The sequence below is a fragment of the Haliotis asinina genome, chromosome 12 (genome assembly GCF_037392515.1).
Source record: "Haliotis asinina isolate JCU_RB_2024 chromosome 12, JCU_Hal_asi_v2, whole genome shotgun sequence".
NCBI classification, from domain to species: Eukaryota; Metazoa; Mollusca; class Gastropoda; order Lepetellida; family Haliotidae; genus Haliotis; species Haliotis asinina.
In genome coordinates, this window is record NC_090291.1 from 10,396,251 (window position 1) to 10,413,333 (window position 17,083).

The window sequence follows — 17,083 nt, forward strand, 5'->3', positions numbered from 1 at the left end:
GCATCCCATGCGTGGTGATAAAGAGAAATGTTGGTGCGTTCATCAGATGTCTGTCTTTGAAAAGTGTGTTAACACTTATATTTCCAATCCAAATTGAAAGTTCAGATTTCCCTACCTTTTTAAGCATAAGGTTTGGACCAATGTTGAACCATCATTTACATGGCTGGGTTTAAGCATTTCATATCCAGCACTGGTGAAATCCGAGACTGTAAAATACCTCATATCTCCACCAACATACACTAAATGCGGCAATATTCTGAAGTGCACAGAATACAATACTTAGCTGGAGAAGATAACGAGACTCTTGAATCAGGGACTGTAATCGTCACCCGAACAGACGTCTGTTACCACCCATGTCGTGAGGTGTTATTGAGTAAGATTGCATGATCTTATCAGATCCATTATGCTTTTGTTGAAATTATGTTCCAAACCATCAATACCAAAACTCAGTCATTTTATATGATAATATTGGACAGCAGATGCAACCTATTTGTCTGATGCCTCAAGGTTATTACCTTATGTTCCAGTCTCCATAGGGGTATAATGGGTGAAATCCCCCGCCGTGATATTGCTGGAATAATGCTACAAGCGGCATAGAACCATACTCCCTTTAAGAAGAGCCATCAAGTATTCTTCATTTCTCCAGATGCCTTGTTGTAGGTGCCAATGTATCATACCTTCCCCTTTACAGTAATACGGGTAACAACTATTAACATTTATGCATGTCCAGCATTCTGTCAGCCAGCAATGTTACCCTGACAGACACCCAATCCTCAATTTGTTATTGCCGCCTAATCCATCACATCTTTCGGTTTTCAAGTCCAGTTTCCTAGGATGAGTGATAGGATAACAAGTAACAATCGCACCAACGTCCGTTTTTGGTTTTAGTAACATATTTCGTTTCGCCTCTGATTTCTGTCTTTTATACTTTTATGACTAATCCCGGGTTCTAACTCCGGTCTTCATATTCCGCACTGAATTATTCTATGCGAAAAGTAGTTGCGATTTCGCGCAGCACCACGTAATAAATTTGAATGTTTTTAAAGACGTCTTTTTTTTCACTGCTCGGGACAAACATATTCTGAACAAGATTATTTACTGAATATTCCGGAACACCACACACAGCAGAGAAAACAAAATGGCGGGGTTTCACCAGACTCAGAACTCAGGTTTGTGGAATATATATTTTGAAACTGTACCAAAGAAAGCTCATTTTGAGAAGTAAATGGAGTACACAAGGAACTGAACAAACGAGGAAAATATGTCACCATCGTGGACTGTCGTTTTGATACTGAGTTACTCGAAGAATTGCTGAGCGATGGTACCGCCATTTTCTTGCACATGAATTTAGCCACATGATCATCGCAGAAAATTCTCGAATCAAGACGTCACGGTTGCCAGTGGTGCTATTTATTGTGCGAAATTAATAATTTCACTTTTACGTTAGGGTTACGTGCTTGACCATTCAGCACAATTCTCTAGATTTAAGTGCGTAATAATGGAGTAATAGTTAGTAACGCCCCAAAGGGGCCCCAGCAATGTCTTTATCAGGATATAATATTCGTTCAGACTTTGTTGACGATTATACTATGTGAGATATTGTCCAAACTAAACAAACGCCTTCTCTTACAGCACATAATGCATTAATTTAATCAAATTGATTTAAGCGAAACATGTAGAACCACAGTGGACGTTTTCTTTTTGGTCGTGAAGCAGTGAGGAAATATTTGGGTTGTAATTTATGGAAACTTATTGACTGTCCAAATGAGAGTCAGTGGAAATATTTGAGTTTTGTTGTTGTTTATGAAGCCGTATAAACCCAGAAACTGTGAAAATCATCATCTTTTCCGTTGGCATGTTAGTCTTCACATAAGTGACATTGACTGTTGCCATGATACAAATGAATCACACCTGGTGACCATAGCATTTCTTTCGCATAGTCTTTCTAAAACTGGTTAGCTGATGATATTAATGTTTTGCATATTATTTAAATTAAAATAAGCAAACTCTTCCAACCCAATTGACCAATCTTCTTTTTTCTATCATCAGGTATCCAGACTGAACTTTTCAACACTCATTTGTCATTCTTTATCTGAATTGCCCTTGGAGCAGTAGTAAAATATGTTTGTCATTCTTCAAAGCAGCATGAATCTGAAAATTAAAGGAAATTAACATTCTCTTTCAGAATAATGTTATGGGGTGGGGAGTTTCTCAAAACTGGAGGAATTTTTAAGTTACCCTACATTGTCGGGGTGAAACAGTATACCGTGATATAAGTGGAACCGTAGTATTTGCATCCAGTTCGGTATGCCTTAATGCAGTCCAAAACTTCAGTATTTTTGTTGTTTTTTTTTTCCCATGTTAATAACATTTTAAATCTTTTCAAAAATATCTCGCCATGGAATCATTTTTTTAGAACCTATGTAGGTTTTGCTCTGGTCAGTTTTCTGCATTATCATCATGTCTCATATATATACTGAATCAGAGACCTTATAGAGCAATATGTACCATACAGTTATAACAGGATACAGTTTCACCCCGACTACTTTTGAACAGGTCCCTTAGTAGTGTGTATACATCTCTTGTCATGCACGCAGCAATCAGATCATTGGGTTTTTATTTTAAAGATGCCAGACAATCATGGCCCACAGGCTTGTGAGCTTGGCTTTTTTTAAGGATGCCAGACTATCATGGCTCACTAAAACTTTTCATGGTTCTTTCATTATCAGCTTCACAGTGTTTCTGTTTACCGGTAATTAGTATTTAGTATTTTACCAATACGATATGCCCTGTATAGGTAATTTCAAATTCTGTCGGTTCAGGATACCGGTAAAAATGATATGCTGTTGGTTGGCTATCAGAGTAGTGGTGGTAACCAAACATTAAGAAAGCCCTGAGCGATAAAATCATCTGTCTTTTTGGTCTTGTCACAATGGAAAAAAACGATTGTGTGGAAATCCCCATGATCTGTACATAGAAGTCCCCAAAGTAACCTTGACAGGCCAATGTTCCTTGATTCTGATTGGCTAAAAAAGTGATTCACAACACCTCATGTCCTCCCTGTCAGGCACAAAATACAAGAGGTTACAACTGACTTTCAAAGCAAATGTGAAATGGAAATTCGAAAGCAGGCGACACTGTCATCTTTTTTGTTTGGGTCAAGCTCATTCACTGAAATGTAAGGCTGATGAAAGTGAGGAAGCAACTGGTGACATTAGTAATAAGTATGACAGCAGAATATTTCAACTAGTGATAAGAAGACAGTCAAGCGGTTTAATAATGACTGGTTTATGAATTTCGCGGGTTATGTACCAAAATTGAATGGATTTACTCGTTTATTTATTATTTTGGAGATTTGTATCTGGTTCATGTTATGGTACAGTACTGTTGAAAATTGTAACATACCAAGAAAATTCATGGCAGTTGGTACACTGTACCGACAGTTTGAAATATCAGTAGAAACGCTGGCTTTAGCTGATAGGTACAGATGTACAGATGTTACCTTCAGTATACCTCCTACCATAGGTATCATATTAAATTGAAAAACTGTCCATGCTTATATACAGTCAAACCCCGTTTACTTGGACCCCACATATCTGGAAACGCCGCCTTCCGGACAATTTTTATGTGAAACGAAGCATACGTTCATTAATTGCACTCGCTTAACTGGACCCCGCGCTTCCGGACCCGGACAGTGAATTTTCAAAACTATTCCTATTGATTTCCATTGAAAAATGATACAGTTATCCGTACTATAGTAGATCATAAACGTAACTAAATTAAATATTTTCCTGACCACTGCATCAGAATTCATCTTGTAAATCTTGGGAACGTGAGCACAGCGGTATTTCTGGCTTTGAATACGGGTAAAATAAACACGGTCAACATAATCCCTGCAAATGATACAGGGCAAAGAAAAAGCAACTGAAATGGTAAAGAGTCTTGTCTAGTGTCCTTTATTTCACAAGTGTTGAGCCAAAGGCCAGGTTAGGAAACTCATTCACACACAATCAAATGGCGCTTTTGTTTTCCAGCGCTCAGTGTTTTCCTGTATTTCCGTTTTAGTGGTTCCTTTTTACATTTTGTTACATATCACCACCCCTAATATTAGTAATAAAGATTTAAACAGCATGTATCTGCCACATGTCAGGAATAAATGGAATATAACCAGTTGATTGTTAATTTTGAAACCAGTCTAAGAAAACTGCCCCCGGTGTTACTTGTTCCACTCCTACCCTGGGTCTAACAAAACCTAGTAGGAGGTCGTGTGAGGTAACCTTTGAGCGACCTATAACCATCCAATCAAATGCAAGATGACTGAACAGATTTAATCAATCAGACAGCGGCTACTGTTTCGGGTTATGTTGGACTTACAAAATGCACCAGTCACTGACACTGATTTTTCATCAAATGAAAATCCACATATAGCACTGATATTTGACTTGCAGTATATATGCTTTTTGGTTTCTGTTGAACTGGTTACCAGCTACTGTTAGCTATTATTTCCACAAGCTGACATCCTTGAATATTGCCAAAAACACTATTTTCAGCAACTGTTCATTCACTATTGTGATGTGCTCCATGTGCATCGCCCAGAAGTGATCGTTGGGACAGTAGCATTTGGAATCGTTATGGTGAAAACCTTTGCATGGGCAAAAGTTCAAAAGGCATGTGCAAAGGTCCACTTTCACGATTTGGTAAGCTGTGCTCTGTTCCGTCAGTCTCAAAGATTACCTGACACGACCTCTTACTAGGTTTTGTTAGACCCAGTGTACAAAGGTAACGAATAACACTGGGGCAAAGTTTACTTAGAGTGATTTTGAAACGTACCAGACTGTCACACTTTAAAGGACAATCCAAATATTATTTTCATTACAGATAACCAGAGAAAAGACTGTAGTATTTTGCTATGATAGACGTTTCTTTTGCCTATCAAAGAAACTAAACAGGTAGTTAAATAACCCTTTTGGCAAGAAACCTGAACGAGATGATGTCACATGGATTCTGATTTCTCGAGCAAGATAGATGAACTTGTAGTCAGATTTCAAAGAATGCTGAAATTAGATGCTGTTGAAAAGCAGAGAGTGTTAGGTTTGTGTGCAGTGAAATATGTCGAATAATTAAAGAGTTTTTGCTTGTTTCTCAATCAAGCCTTACTGACTGTATGGAGCGTAACAGTTCATAAAGCCACAGTCATATTTAAAATGTCCAGTATGAATGGGAGTCATGGTGGGGTAATGTGGTGTCAAACATGATGTGAGAAATGCACTTTATGAATTCACCGCTTTAAAAATATTACCAAAGTTGCTTGAAATGATTTATGTTGCATTTACCTCTTTACTTGTTATCTCTGTTAAAGTGAAATGGATAATATTTGTTCAAGAATTCATAATTTCAGAACTGTCACACATAGGCAGACATTTAATGTATACATGTTCATAGAATTCATTTAAGAAACAAACACATTTAACTGCTTCATTTTGAAATAATTGCCTAGATTATAGTGTCGACTTCTGAAAATGTATTTTTCTCCAAATGTGTATTTTGTAAAGATCACACAAACCAAATGTAGTTGGAAATTTTGTGGATATGGTTCTTGGCTGAAAAGAAAAGTCCTCTTAGAAGATCTCATCTGCAACTCATGTTTGATATTCATGATAGTTATTTGGTTTTTATCGACAGAATATTCTCCACTACAGTAAGGAAGACAAAAATATATCTTTAATGCCTTCTGTCTAATACTAATCTGTGTACAGAAGAATCGCCTTCACCGTATCGTTCATTACTTAGCTGCAGTTTTAGAAACTTGATGCATTACTTTGAGTTACAAAGTGATATGTTTAAAACAAAGATTACTTGACAACTCTTGTATATTATGTACCTATTGCTCCACTCTGTAATAAACTTATAGTTAACATATATACTTTAACTTTGTTTTTTGACTTTTGATATGATCAGATGTTCCCATTTCTGGAGAATGAGCGTAAGCATTGCTGTGACAGCATGTACAGTAAATACCTATCTTTAGTCATTATGTGATCCTCCGGACTGCTTAGTGTCAGATCCCCGTCTTTGGAACAGTTAATCCCAGATTCCTGGATGCAACACTGCATTTTCAAATAAAGCAAAGATGAAAGTAGCCAGTAAATAATTGAACTTCAATTACTAGAAGTTGAGTGACTCAGATACCTGGAAGTTGGCTATCAGTTTATCTGTATATCAAACCAAGTTTATAAAGTTCCCTTTGAGCTCTTGTATTACGATCATTGTTAACTGTTCGAACATTTTTCTTGATCAGTGACCACTTGGCACTGGATTGAGTAAGTGAAATCTTAGCTTTTGTGTAACATTTATTTAAAAATTAGTTAACTTGTATGAATTGCTAGATTTGACCACTATCATTTAACAAACTATTGAAGGGAGATAGTTCTTTAATATTCACGGACTTAGAGGCATATACCTGGAAAAAAAGAAATTATTAGTTGAAAATCAATTATTTTTGTAAATTGTTTCACCCTCAAATTTTGATTTTGACTCCTCAAAAGATTTAGAGAGTCTACTTGAACCCCAAAGACAGATGTCTAGGGCAAACCCTGTATGAGGGTACTGTGAAGTAACAATGTAGGAAACTATATCATTGGTCTTATGGACACGGGGATGAAATGATATACATAACTGCTCTCATTGTTAAATTTGGACGAGCATTTGCTTGTCATATGAAACCCTGCAAAACGATGCATTAATTCTGAGAATTGCTTTTCAAAGAGATCCCATCGACCCATGTTAGCCAAACAGTAAAATATGCAGTTGATGAGGACACAATATGCAAGGGTATAACTTGTCTGTTGCCCATTTGTCATTAAAATAACTAACCTCAGTGATGATCAAGATGATTTATCATTAATCTGTGATCGAAGCAAACATGAAAGTACATGAAAGTACATGTAACCACGGTAACACATTTAATATCTAAGAAGTAAAACGTGTTTGTTGATTTATTTTTGTCTTATTTATTTAGTTAGTTAGTTAGTTAGTTAGTTAGTTAGTTAGTTAGTTAGTTATAATAACCAGCACATCAGTAAAAGATTACACTTTTATTAGCAGCCATGTTGGATTAGTTAATTGGTCAAGCTTGGTGAGTTGGCTGATAGCTTATACTTGTACCGTAACAACGTGGGACATTGATCCACAGATCAATCACTCATTGTCCTGGCAATGACATGATCAGTTACACAGCATGATGTGGCGGCAATATTGCTTAGTCATGACAGCAGAAATAAACAACATTCAGTCGTGATTATGATGACCCACTTCCACCTGCTGAGACAGACCGCCTGACCTGACGATGTACTCAGGCGTTTGTCAAGGACTTTTTATTCATGCTTTGTTCCCGTGGCAGGTAGATGATTTAGACATATTTTGAGTCTTATTATCTGAGAGTGAACACATATTTGTACATATTTTGAAGTTTCAACATTGTACAATGAACTTGTGAAATATTTATGTAGGATGAAATTCCTTTGCTTTTTGGAATTGTTATTTGTGAAAATCTAATGAAAACAAATATTATTATAAATTTGGTTAAGAATTTTCACATTTTGAAAGGAATTGAAATGTAAATTAATAGTGCAGTCATAACTTGTAGGACATATTTTGTGTTCATTAATGGATCTCAGCATATGGTTCTAAGTACTTGAAATTTATTGATTTCAATGTATATTTCTTGTGACAGTTGGTGCTCCCAACAACATAATAGACATTAACTTCCAGATTAGTGTTTAAACCAGTGAATTAAAAATGAAAAGAAGTCAACTCTTGTTTGCATATTTTTCTTTCGTTTTCATTTTTTTGAAATGCAATTTATATTTCTACATGCACCCAGTGTAACTGCATGTCAGAACTGCGCAAACAGGTAGGGGCATTGGGGTAGCTGAGTGCTTGAATCAACCCTGTTTGATTCTCTACAAGGGTACGATGTGTGAAGCCCATTTGTAATGTCACAGGTTCTGATATTGCTAAAGCAGTGTAAAACTGAATTCACTCATTCAATCTTGTTTAAAACTGCTTAGTTTATTGTTTTTCAGTAACTGCTCAGTGCTCGTTGGATACCTGACCTGCTTTACCTTGTTTTTGTGGTTATTAAACAATCATGATGATGCCTAAATTTTCATTCCAAGGGCAAACACTGATACATTCTGATACATTTCAACTATACCCTGTATGCAGCTAGTTCCTGATAATCCTATTACCTCCCTTTGCTGGTTCAGCATTCTCACAGTAGCCAATCAGGTGAGCCACAGTTACAACTGAGTTTGCCAGTGTCAACAAAGATAGTGGTTGCTGCTGTGAAGATTTGTTCACAGATTTTTTGGAAATCATATCGAGATATTGACAGGTTCAAACCTCTAAAAACTATATATATGCAAGAACTCATATCTTGTTCAGAGTATCCCTGCGTGATTTGTGTTGCCAAGTTTAATTGGTTAGATGATTAAAGAGGCGAAAGTAAGTTGTGATTGGGTTGGCTATGATCAACTTCCCACAGTAGACACCAGATTGGATAAAACACGGACCGGGGGAGATAATAAATTCATTGGGTCGAGCTGTAGATACATCCAGAGTACAGTAGAGATTGGTTTAACATATACCTTGGAAATATGGAGGATGTGCTTGTATATCCCTGTAAAGGTTTGAAACAGCATATCAATAGTACATGTGGCAGCAGACCATCTGGATGCCATGTGATATTTGTGTTGGACGAGGTACTTGTGGTTAAGGTGTTGGTTCATCATGCTCAAGTCCCATGTTCAATTCCCCACATGGGTACAGTATGCAAGGCACCAGAAAAGGGCCATATTGGCATATGTTTGGACAACAGATATTCACAATGTGGTAGGAAATAAATTAGAAAACAAAGCAGGTATGCACCACAGCAGTGGTGTACAGTCTTTGAATCATTTTATTTATTTGTTTGAAGAAAAAAATATTATGTTACAGGGACGGAGATGGGCCCTTTTCAGGATTTGTAGCTATTTTCTGAATTTAGAATGGGACACTGCTTTTGTGTCAATAGTAGCCTTCAAAATTTTAATGGGCAATTTTTTTTATTATAATATGCAAAATGGGCAATAGCTCATGCCTTTTCCAGTGCCTTGTGTTATTGTTTATCGACTTGTTTACACAAGAGTAGCAGTGTTACGCATGTATGACATAAAGCACAAGATTACTGATTCACCATTTAATTCTATATCCTACACAAAGTTTATTTGAAATAATGATATCATGTCTTAAATAGAAGTTCTCAGGAAGTGAATAATGTTGCATAAAGTTGTATTATAACGACACGTACTTTGCTGAAGCATATTGAGTGTAGTGCAGATGTGGATAAGGTGGTATGAAAATACTTTGGGACCATAGACTGACTGACTAGCATGTTTCATAGTTGAGATGGTGGGCTTACTTCAAGGTTATGATGGTGGACTCGTTTCAAAGTTGTAATGGTCAGAGCTGCAGTCACACAGCATAATTGTGGGATTCCAGCTAATTGTAGGTACTTACCTTTTCCTTTCATAAATGTATACTCCAACAGTGGCACAGATGTGTAATTCATAACACATTTTTATGTATCATTTGTGTAATTAATTTCAAACTATGACTATTTTCATTGAAATTAATGTCAAACATTCGGAAATCAAAATATTAAAATTTTCAGAATTCAAAACGAGGCTTGCATATGAAGCAAAAAAAACCATAAAAACTGGTGGCGTCTGAGTAGGTCCTGCCTGCAGCGCCATTGCAAGGATCAACACAGGATTGACTTCCACTCTCATAATTTGAAGTTGAAATGGTGGACTTGTTTCAAATAGGACTGGGACGATACACACTGTCACGATACCATACATATTGCAATATTTTACCTGTAATATACATATCACAATACATACACCTTGAAAGAATGACACAATATTACGATTCAAAATGATTTATTTCAAAGTACTTGTGTATAACATAAACACTATTGTTCTAAACTAACTTGCATATTTTTCTCTAAATAACTACTGTAACATGTTTAAGATAATACTATTTTTAAAAAAGGATGTGTATCGTTTTGTGTCGATACAACAGTCGACGATACCATAGCTTTATCAAACTTAAATGTATTGTGGTTTATCTGAGAATTCTCACAGCCCTATTTTCAAAGTTGAAATGGTGGCCTTTACCCAACTCGCTACTGAAATTAGGCGTACAGCCTCCTTCCTTCAAGCCACCACTTCACCATTTGTGAATATCAGGAGATACATCCTTTATTCCCAATACCATTTCTCTCTAAAACAAATGTACAGATACTTAAATGCATGAATAGATGCTACATATGGTCGAGTCACCTTAATCCAACCTCCTGTCTGACAATCGGCTTTATCCTATGCTTTTGTTGGTTACAATTGAATAAATGTAATTTAGTTTCATTTAAGTCCAACATCCTCATTAATCCGACAATTTGCTGTGCAACGGACGATAATTAACAAGACTTGAGTGTATTGGTATCTCTCTCATGTGTCACTGTCAGTAGCTCTGTTGATGTAACACAAGTTCCTGAAAAGGCACTAAGGTATTATTCTGTTATTTCCAAGTTATGATGTTGGTCTGTGTTTCCAGTGGAGATGCCCCGAGGGTTCTACCTGCTAGATGAGCTTGAACAAGGACAGAAGGGCAATGGTGATGGCACAATCAGTTGGGGCTTGGAGGATGAAGATGACAGACTCTTAAGCAGATGGACTGGCACTATCATTGGACCACCCAGGGTATTTAGTTTGTAACATTTGGACTGATGCGCTAGCCTTGTGGTTAAAGGCTTTGCTTGTCACACCAAAGAACCTGGTCCCTGTTTCTTAAAACTATTGTATCTCTAAGACTATCGTAAGTCGATGTTGAAGTATAGGAGGTATGACAGTCGTGGGACTATGTTAGCTTTGTGAGATGATGTCCTTTTTCGATTCCCCACATAAGTACAATGTATGAGGTCCATCTGGTGTTCCCTGCAGTGATATTGCTGGAATCTGCTAAAAGCAGCAGAAAGTGAAACTGCCGGATTAATTGATGCATCAGATTTCAATTGTGTGGATCAGTGCACAGTGTCAGTGACTGAATTGTCTGGTCCAGACTCAATTATTTACACACTGTCGTGATACAGCTGGAATATCGTGAGAGAGCATGAAACAGTCAAAAAAAAATTGTATCGTTTGCTAAACCTAGATAATTTTTTGTTTTTAGAAATTGTTGGCTGTATAACAAGATTTCTATATTAACTTATTGTTTCAATTTCCAAATTCCAAAATGATATGTTGAAGTAGCCTGCATAATCGCTGTATTATCTATTCTTAGCTAGGTATTGAGAAAATTTGAGAACCATTGACCTTGTTTTTGTTGTCTTTTTGCAGTCACCATTTGAGGGAAGAATATACAACCTGCGAATTTACTGTGGAGAAAACTACCCTGATGAATGCCCAACTTTGAGATTTGTTACTAAAGTCAATTTGAACTGTGTAGATTCTAAAGGAGTTGTAAGTATTTCTTGCACAGATATTTCATGTTCTAGGGAATGTGCAATTGTCAGTGATCAACAAGACAGGGCATATCAGCTAAGATTTGTTGTAGTCTTTGGTGCACTCTGTGGTGTAAAATGCTGTGCCACTTTGTTAGAATACAAAATAGGGGGTGCTGTTTATATAGGGGTGATTGTGTAGACTAATGGTTTAAGCATGGGCTTGTCACAGTGAAGACCTGGGTACACTTGCATAAAGTGATCTTAACCCTACAATGATTGTAACTCCCTTTCTGTAATGTAGGCTTACGATAGCTGTAGTGACAAGATGACATTGTGCAACTGGGCACACGGTTTGATTGAAGATCAATCTATGATTGATCTATTTACAGAACTAAATTTCGCATATTGTGAACGATAACTCGCACAAGATGCTTCGCTCTCCGTCTGTACGATATGCCATGATAGGACTGAAGTACTGTTCCAAGCGTTGAAAACGCAAGGTCATTTAGAAATTGCTCAGATGCAACACATTATATTACACTTTCTTCTAGAGATTCTAGCACTTTTGATGGTTTGAGTCCCATTTAGGATTTGGACCCACACCCTCGAGTCCATCCTCCATAATCCATAGGGTATACATTCTGATAAATCTCCACTATACCCTGGATGCATCTACGGCTCTACCAGATGAGTTTATTATTTCTTTTGTCTGGCTTTTTGTCCAATGAGGTGTCTGCGCTGGGAGCGTACCAATCACTACAAACTTTCATATTTTTTGTTATCTAACCAATTGTTATCTAACAAATGATGCAGACGTACACTGAAAGAGGTAGGAGGAGTTCATGCATATATATTTTCTAAGTTTCGGACCTGTCGTATTGATTTCCCCCAAATCTGAGTTGCACTGTGAACAAACCTTCATAGCTGCGACAGCCATCTTTGTTGATACTGGCAAGCTCGGTTGTAGCTGCATTGCAGATTGGCTACTGTGAAAAAATGTGGAGCCTGCAAAGGGAGGTAATAAAATTACCTGAATGCCATAGATGTATGCAGGGTATAGTGGAGATTTATCGTAACATATACCCAGGAGCTTATCAAGGATGTCAGTCAGTTACCTAAATTGTGCATTCATACCTTTTGTCCATTAGAGTTGTGTCAATTTACACTCGTCCAAGGGGTGCGCAAAGTCGGTGGTCTAGACTACAAATTGTGAAATTTCTGTTTTTGCAAAAGTCTCTGAGGCTGAGTGGGTTGGACAGCTGACCTTGCTGACCATGAGGTGCCTGACTCTGAGGGTGTGCGTTGGAGTAGATGCATATTAGTAGGAACTTTGTGTTTATTTTGACTACTTTCTTTTCTTCATTTCCAGGTTGATCTAAAAAAGCTTGATGACTGTAAACACAAAGGGCGATTCTGCCTTAAAACAATACTGCTTTCTTTACGGAGACTGATGTCATCTAAGGACAACTGCAAACACACACAGCCCTCGGAAGGATGCACCTACAACTAACCAGAGACAATATGACGGTTCACTTTGCAGTGTTTCTCTTGACATCGCGCAACATCTCAGCATCATCTTTTCCCCCCGAAAGGTTGATGTGGGTCATTTTATGGGTGTAACAATATTGTTTGAGATGCAGTTGTCGGGTTAAGCTGTCGCACGTAAGGATAGATATTTGAGCATGGCACCCTGTACCTGTCACTATTGACATATCACATTGCCAAGATGTAGAGAATTGATTGACGATGGAACACAAAGGAAGAATAACGATTCTTTGTAAAAGATTTTGTGTAGCCATGTTTCCCATGTCATGTGTAAATTTCTGATGAACACTTTGCTTTTGTATTTGTCATTACTTTATTGTTATGTGCTCATAGCTTTTCCTTTCTGAATAATATTGTGAGAGGTGTTATTTTTGGACTTTTAGATTTTTACTGTACATATAGTATATGTCCATCTGTTTCTAAGGATGGCTTCCTTTCAAATCCATGGCCATGTACATTCTATAGTTTCTTTGTTCAAAAACAGAATCTCTTCTGTAAGATAACAACTGGTTAGTCGTACTATGAAAACTGAGCCAATTTACTTTCGTCTATTTGTACAATTTCCTGTATTTATTCAATAGCCACATGGGAGGTATGTGTCCATTTTCGAAGCTAGTTCCTCAGTGTACTAAATAACGGCTTCTCACCTTAATAGTGTTGTACATGTAGAAAGTCATCATAAGACTTCAGATGTCTTACACATGGGCACTACATGTTCAATCCTTGTGTGGTTTTTGTTTGAGTTGGTACTGTTACTCAACTGGGCTCTGTCTTGTGTTATACATCACCTCGGTTCAGAGGGTTTGACACGTGTCAGGTGACAAAGATTGTTTGATTTCTCAAGTTTGATATCGGACCAAAGAAGGTTCTCAGCTTTCAAGGCTCCGTTTTGGTACTAGATATTCCAGATTGTGTGTTTCCTCTGTTACACTTTGTTTGTATTTTTTCTCTTTCACGTGTTCTTTTCAGAATTAATGTCAATGATTGTCACATTTCAGTCTTGATTCTCTTTAAAGAACTATTCAGTATAACCACGGTTGACCAAAGATCCTCCTTTCCCCACGTGTAGAAGGCCAGTGATGCACTCAGGATTCTTTGTACATGTCTTTAGTGTATCTTTTGTTGTGAGTCTTTTCAATCTTTCATCTGTCCTTTAGATGTTTGCTCTATCTCTTGAGTGCATCACTGAAAAATGCAAAATATTCTTTTGGGCACCACTCCATCACCCACAAAGTCCTTGGGCATTTGTCTTGTTTCTGAACTTTGATATACTTGTCTCTTTTACGAAGCTTGATTGAGATAACTTGCCTAGATAGACACAACAATGCCAAAGAGCTTTAGGATGGGCATTACACCCAGGAAGACAAGTGTCATGGCCTGTTTTGGACTCAGGATAATACAGGTTAAAATTGATTCCTGAAGCCTTAGCTCGGCATGTGATCCGACTCTCCGATGAAGTCAGTTGTGTGTAACGAGGGCCCTTATCCTCTAAATGTTCATAGACCTAAGAATTCTCTGCTTTGATCGTAGCCAATGTGTTATGAATGGGCTTAAGAAGTTCAACAGCTATGGTCATTTTCAGAATAGCTATCCTGAACATGTGGATAAGTGCCCATCTGATCCAAACTTGTTCATAAGCCACCGCCATATAGCTGGAATATTGCTGAGTGTGGTTTTTTACAGAAATTGTGGCACTATCAGTTCAAGGCTATTGGTAATTCAGTTCCACTATTTTGGCTGAGAACAGTAATACTGATGTAAATCATTGTCTCTTTGACAAATATCCTTGGAGTTTGAGGGTGTCACATGTTAAGATCATATTGATAGACATTGTATTTAACTTGTAATGCCCATGTAATTTGCATGTAACCAATATTTCCACTTAGTGATGCTTCAGCTCTGTGAATAACTTATCTGGAACAAGTGAAATTTCAGTATTGTCAGTAAGCATTAAGAGGTTAGAAAAGTCACCGATTGCTGATCAAAATTAATTTTATTTGGATCCATGCAATGCAGAATGGACATTTTCTGAAGTTTCTGAAGAAAACAAATGGTCACACGATTGTCAAATGATTATTCTTAAAACATATTTTTGTAAATTTTCTTAATTGACAAATTTCAAATCAAGTATTTAAATCAGTGCTATTTTCATGAGCTTACTCGGGAGAAAAAAAACAAGTGACCATAGATCATTGAGCAAAATTCCACTTTCTTTTTAGACATATAATGAAACCCTATTCTTGTAGCTCATTATAAACTTTCCTTGAGGTATACTGTACAGAGAATGTGGACAGGGATGGAGGTGGAATTTTGCTGATAATGCTGTGCTTTTGTAGACAATAGATCAGGATGATGATGATGATGATGATATGTATGATGACCTTTGTAAATTTGGACTATTTCAAATACACTTTCCCAAATAAAGCATTTGTTTCAATAAATTGTTTGTGCAGACTGTTATCTTTGCAGAGACAACTTATAAAACATTACAGGAATGATTTGAGTGAAGCATGGATACAGAACTTGTTGAGTTGTGCGGTATGGATTTGGTTTGATTCAACAAAACTCGAATCTTAACACCTTAAGTTTCAATAACCATTGTCACAATTTTGATTTGATACTTGAATGCCTATTTAAAATAATTCCACAGCCAGAGTGTAATTTTGAATCCACCTCGAGCAGTTTTAAGTGCTGAAATAAGGCGAAACATAATAGGTTGATGCCAGTTGCTGTTAGCATACCTTGTCAGGAAAGGTAGTACTGAGAATTCAATGAAATCTAATGTTTTACTTGTATGACGAATCAAATTGGAATTGATCAAACAGAGAGTCCATTATCGAAAATCAAATTGAAATTGAATTGAGGTCCTGGTGAATAGTTGGAGCCCTATTGTGTAAGTGTCAGGGTTAGTATGTTATTTGTATCGCTTCTTTTTCTCTGTGCATGAAAATCTTAAAAATAACGGAGGGGAAGAGGTTTTTGAGAGGCATGTCGAAGTCAGTATTCCAGTAACAGACAAAATGTTACGGATGTCGTCATCCACCTGACAGAGTGGCAAGGAATAGCCCACTTGTCCCAGGGGAATGTACAGAATATAGGCAAAGATATGTCAAGTCAAACCATCTAAAGACTACAATTAAAATCATGCGAATTTGAAGGAATAGTTCGCTAATGGCAAGTCGCATACAAGTCAAAACTCACTTTCGCTTATCTTACTGAATAAACTTGGCAACACCATTCATGCAGAAGGACTCTGAAAGAGGTAGGAGGAGTTCTTGAATATATTTTTTAAAAACGTTTGGACCTGACAATTTGTCGTATGATTTCCCCCAAATGTCAGCCAGCCTGGGAAGAAGGGTTCAAAGTTTTAACTGCATCATAACTGATGGGCTACTGTCAGAATGCAGAGGCCGTAGATGCATCTAGGGTATAGTGGACCTATACCCTGGAGATAAAGAGGATGCTTCCAAACATTAAACTTATTTGTAAAATTAAAATATTTCTTTCAAACCTTCTGCAGACTGTTCATTACATGAAGTCAATTCCTGTGTGAGCTGTTGCTTGAACTCAAGTGAGTGAGTGAGTTTAGTTTTACGTCGCACTTGGCAATATTCCAGCTATATGGCGACGGTCTGTAAATAATCGAGTCTGGACCAGACAATCCAGTGATCAACAACATGAGCATCGATCTGCGCAATGGGGAACCGATGACATGTGTCAACCAAGTCAGCTAGTCTGACCACCCGATCCCGTTAGTCGCCTCTTACGACAAGCATAGTCACCTTTTATGGCATTGAACTCAAGAGAACATACACTTTCCACAGAAAAAGCATCTACTGCTCAGAACAGAGATGTGTATTTAAGTCAGGTATAGTGTAACAAGGCTGTTTCTGTTTAGTTTATCGAAGGCAATTCAAAGAAACTGGTAGCCTTGTGGTTAAATCATTCTCTTATGCTGAAATCCTGGGTTAGATTCCCCACATGGGTAGAGTG

General features: G+C 37.3%; 2 protein-coding genes across 2 annotated transcripts in view; one reads left to right on the forward strand and one right to left on the reverse strand.

The window, feature by feature from the left end:
- LOC137257721 (protein MTSS 1-like) overlaps window positions 1–17,083 on the reverse strand; it is a 288,334-nt gene that overhangs the window by 147,370 nt on the left and 123,881 nt on the right. The window lies entirely within an intron of this gene.
- LOC137257365 (ubiquitin-conjugating enzyme E2 variant 2-like) lies at window positions 965–15,531 on the forward strand. Its single transcript, XM_067794692.1, has 4 exons — window positions 965–1,169; window positions 10,657–10,802; window positions 11,439–11,561; window positions 12,915–15,531. Exons 1-4 carry the CDS (start codon window positions 1,139–1,141, stop codon window positions 13,053–13,055), a joined length of 441 nt encoding a protein of 146 aa, XP_067650793.1. The 5' UTR covers window positions 965–1,138; the 3' UTR covers window positions 13,056–15,531.

What these genes read in the sequence shown, in the direction of transcription:
- LOC137257365 (XM_067794692.1), top strand. Translation starts at nt 1,139, where the DNA reads ATGGCGGGGTTTCACCAGACTCAGAACTCAG. An exon ending in TCACCAGACTCAGAACTCAG is followed by an intron (nt 1,170 to 10,656) that starts GTTTGTGGAATA and finishes CTGTGTTTCCAG; the next exon opens with TGGAGATGCCCCGAGGGTTC. An exon ending in GTGTAGATTCTAAAGGAGTT is followed by an intron (nt 11,562 to 12,914) that starts GTAAGTATTTCT and finishes CTTCATTTCCAG; the next exon opens with GTTGATCTAAAAAAGCTTGA.